Below are 4,214 nucleotides of genomic sequence, written 5' to 3'. Positions count from 1 at the left end.
GGAGCTCTTCCATCTATTTAAAGAAAATGGGAAAAAAAAAAAATAAAAAAAATACCCAAAAACGCGCTGGAATCTCGGCGCGTGCGCGGCAGAGCCCCGGCTCCGAGCGTTCCCTCTTTTTTTGGAAGGCGGCATCCACGGATCCCACGGCTTCTTCTTTAGGCGGGTTGTTTTCCCTTCCCCTTTTTTTTTTTTTTTAGCAACACGTGCTTTGAAAAACACTCCCGGCCCCTATTAGGAAAACTCGGCTGCTGCTGGAGGGAATCCATCAAAATAATAATAAAAAAAAAAAAAAAAAAAAAAAAAAAAGCAGGAGCGCAATGAAAAAAAAAAAAATAAATAAAAATAGGAACGCGGCGCGTTTCCCCCGAAACTTTGGGATGGGAGCGAGGAGCCGGCGGGAAGGGGAAGCCCAGCGAGGCTACAGGAAGCCGCGGCCCCCGGTGATGAATAGGAAAGCCGGGAGCACAGGATGTGCTCGGGGAGAGCCCGGCGGGACGGCGGGATGTGAGCGGCGGCTCCGCCGGCCGCCCGTCCATTCGTCCGGCGGGATGGCCGCGCTCCGGCCGCTGCTGCCGCTGCTGCTGCTGGCCTGGGGCTGCGCGGGGGAGGACGTGGAGGTGCTGTGCGCCGACAGCGCCTGCTACACCCTGCACCGCGCCGACAGCACCTGGAGGAGCGCCCAGACGCGCTGCCAGGACAACGGAGGCAACCTGGCCCCGGCGCGCAGCGCCGCCGAGGCCGCCCGGCTGCGGCAGCTGCTGGATACTGCCCGCTGGGCCGGCCCGGCTTGGTTCGGGCTGGCCCTGCCCCGGGGGCACTGCGTGCAGCCGCAGGAGCCGCTGCGAGGCTTCTCCTGGGTAGGCGGCGGCGAGCGGGGCAACTTTTCGGCGTGGGCGTCGGAGCCGGCGGACACCTGCGTGAGCGCCCGCTGCGCCAGCCTGCGGCCGGACGGCGGCTGGAGCGAGCGGGCGTGCCGGAGCGCGCTGCCCGCTTTCCTCTGCAAGTTCGCCTTCCGGGGGATGTGCGGGGCGCTGCCGCTGGCGGGCGGCGGCTCCGTGTCCTACAGCACCCCGTTCGGGGCGCGCACCGCCCGCCTGGCCGCCGCGCCCTTCGGCACGCTGGCCGAGGTGCGCTGCCGCAGCGGGGGCGCCTCGCTGTTCGCGGTGTGCAAGGGGGCCGCGCCGGAGGCCGGGGGGTTCGCCTGGCACCCCCCCGGCCCGCTGTGCCCGGTGGATTGCGGGGAGATGAACGGCGGGTGCCAGCAGCGCTGCCTGGACGCTCCCGGCGAGGCGCCGCGCTGCGCTTGCCACCCGGGCTTCGCGCTGGCCGCCGACCTGGCCTCCTGCGTCCCCGAGGATTCCTGCCACCCCAACCCGTGCCAGGGCTCCTGCCGCCCGCTGCCCGCCGGCTTCGAGTGCGGCTGCGAGCCCGGCTTCGCGCTGGCGGCGGACGGCCGCGGCTGCTCGGACGTGGACGAGTGCGAGTCGGGGCCGTGCGAGCAGCGGTGCCAAAACACCCCCGGCAGCTTCCAGTGCCTCTGCGGGCCCGGCTACCGCCCCGCCGGCCGCCGGTGCCACGACGTGGACGAGTGCGCGCAGCCCCACGCGTGCCCGCAACTCTGCATCAACATCCCCGGCTCTTTCCGCTGCGCCTGCCGGCCCGGCTTCCAGCGGCAGCCGGGAGGGGATTCCTGCCTGGACGTGGATGAGTGCCTGCGGGGTCTGTGTCCCGGCGCCTGCCGCAATTTCCCCGGCGGCTACGAGTGCCTGTGCCCGCCTGGCTCCGTCCGGGATGGCGATGGGCGCGGGTGCAGCCCGGGAGAGGCGATCCCGGGTAGAATTCCGCAGGGCTCCAGCATCCCAGAGAGCTCCGGCATCATCCCGCAGAGTTCCAGCATCCCAGAGAGCTCCAGCATCATCCCACAGAGTTCCAGCATCCCAGAGAGCTCCAGCATCATCCCACAGAGCTCCAGCATCATCCCACAGAGCTCCAGCATCATCCCACAGAGCTCCAGCATCCCAAAAAGCTCCAGCACCGCCCGGCAGAGCACCAGCAGCATCCCGCGCATCCCACGGACCACGAGCATCCCGGGAATGGCCACGCCGGGATTGGGGGGCGGCTCGGAGGAGCGCAGCGCCGACGGCCCCCGGCTGCTGCTCTACTACATCGTGGGCAGCCTGGTGGCCATCCTGCTGCTGCTGGCGTTCGCCCTGGCGCTGGTGGCCTGCAGGAAAAGGGCGGCCAGGAGGGAGAAGCCGCCGGCCAAAAGCGCGGCCGATAATTATTGCTGGGTGCCCGAGCAGCCCGAGAGCCGCGGGGAGCGCAGGTAGGAAGGGGTTAAAAATCCCGCTGGAAGGGTGGGGAGGGAATGCTCTGTGCCCCAAGCGAGCTCCTCCGGCCGTTCCAGCGGGATTTGCCTTGGAAAAGGGTTGGAAGTCGGGATGGGAAAGGGATGTGCCCCTGCAGGCACAACCAGGGTGGGGTTTAGGGGTTATTTTTGGGGTTTTGTTCCAAGCCTGTCTCCTGAAACCAGGGGAAAAAAAACTGCTCAGCACGGAGCCAAGGGGTGGCATAAAGGTAGGAAAAGCTGTGTTTGGAATAGCCACCTCCTCATTTCCAGAGCATCCTGCCTAAATCCTCCTCTAAACAGAGAAAATAATGCTCTCCTTCCCATCAGCCGCCTGGGAGGCCGGGCTTTTCCTGTTGGATCTTTTTTTTTTTTTTTGGGAAGGATCCTTCCTGGCTCCGGGCTGAGTGTGTTTCCCCCTCTTTCCACGTGTAGGGAACACGCTGGGATTGGAATATTTGCTGATAATTCCGTGTAAAACTCATAAACCCCCCAAAGCTCTCCATGCCAAGTTGCTCCCTAGGTGCTTCCCAAAATTCCTTGAGCATCTTCCAGCGCGCCTTTCCAGCAGGGAATTCTCTCCCAAAAATCCTGATGGGCACATCCAGCAGCGCCTTCCTCCGTGGTTTATCCAAGCTCTGAAGGGCTGGGAAAAGATCAGCCGCGGGATTTGAAGGGTTGTGAAGTTTCTGTTGGAATTGTTTTGTCCCTGGAGCTGAACTGCTCCGGGAATGGGGGTGGAACACACAAAGGAGTTTGTGGTGGGCAGGGAGCTGCATCCTGTGCCGAGGAAAACCCTTTCCTGCTTTTTTTTTTTTTTTTTTTTTTCCTTGTCTTGGGGCTCCATTGTGAGCTGCAAACAGGAAAGTGGAGCTGATAGGAATGTTCTCCATGTGCTGACCGGGTTGGGAGAAAGGGGGGGGGGAAATGCTGAAAATTCCCAAATCCCAAACCAGCAGAGCATTGGGAGTAGCTGGATCAATGAAATAAATTAATTAATTATGCCGGCTTGGGATCCTTGGGATGTGGCAGCCTTGGGGTTTTTTATGGGATATCAAAGGGAAAAAAATGGGAATCAGAGCTGGGAAAACCCTGAGGTGTGCTGTTTGTTCCCAAAAAATCACTCTGTGTATTCCAGCGGGGAGCGATGGTGGATCTGGGGGAAAACAAGAATTTGTGCCGAGGTTTAATTTGGATCCTCCCTCCTGCTGCAATTCCATGGATCCAACCTCACGCCTCTCATTTTCCTGCCACACCTTGATCCAGGGATGGTGAATCCCACAGTTTGGAGCGGGATAATTTGGTGCTGTGCTTTCCACAGGAGATGGGATGTTCATCCTGCTCCTGGGAGTTTGATTTTTTTTTTTTGTAGTGGATGAGTGTATTGTTTTTTGGATTTATAGGATAAAGTTATCCCAGCACTTCTCTCCGGGTGAAATTCCGAGAAAACCTGGACAAAAATGTGTTTGCAGTGGGTTTTAATAAAGATATTCCTAAAAATCCGTGGTCTGGTGCTGCTAATCCTTTTGTTCCCCACAATGGGGGGGGGGGGGTGGTGGTGATCCCAAATCCTTTCTGGGGCTTATCCCGGGATTTCCTCAGGTCCCAATCCCATGACCAAGGTCCCAATCCCATAACCAAGATCTCAATCCCATAACCAAGGTCCCAATCCCATGGCCAAGGTCCCAATTTTATAACCAAGGTTCCAATCCCATTCCCAAGGTCCTGATTCCATGGCCAAGGTCACAATCCTATAACCAAAGTCCCAATCCCATAACCACGGTCCTAATTTCATCACCAAGATCCCAAATCCATGATCAAGGTCCCAATCCCATGGCCAAGGCCCTAATCCCATAAACAAGGT

General features: G+C 59.8%; 1 protein-coding gene across 1 annotated transcript; it reads left to right on the top strand.

Moving 5' to 3' along the window:
* Window positions 1-383: 383 nt before the first annotated feature.
* CD93 (CD93 molecule) lies at window positions 384-3,852 on the top strand. Its single transcript, XM_056488328.1, has one exon. The coding sequence runs from the start codon at window positions 447-449 to the stop codon at window positions 2,331-2,333; it is 1,887 nt and encodes a 628-aa protein (XP_056344303.1). The 5' UTR covers window positions 384-446; the 3' UTR covers window positions 2,334-3,852.
* The last annotated feature ends 362 nt before the right edge of the window (window positions 3,853-4,214 follow it).

The sequence above is a fragment of the Oenanthe melanoleuca genome, chromosome 3, assembly GCF_029582105.1.
Source record: "Oenanthe melanoleuca isolate GR-GAL-2019-014 chromosome 3, OMel1.0, whole genome shotgun sequence".
Classification (NCBI taxonomy): Eukaryota; Metazoa; Chordata; class Aves; order Passeriformes; family Muscicapidae; genus Oenanthe; species Oenanthe melanoleuca.
This window is presented reverse-complemented; position numbering and strand designations above follow the sequence as displayed.

What these genes read in the sequence shown, in the direction of transcription:
- CD93 (XM_056488328.1), top strand. Translation starts at nt 447, where the DNA reads ATGAATAGGAAAGCCGGGAGCACAGGATGTGCTCGGGGAGAGCCCGGC.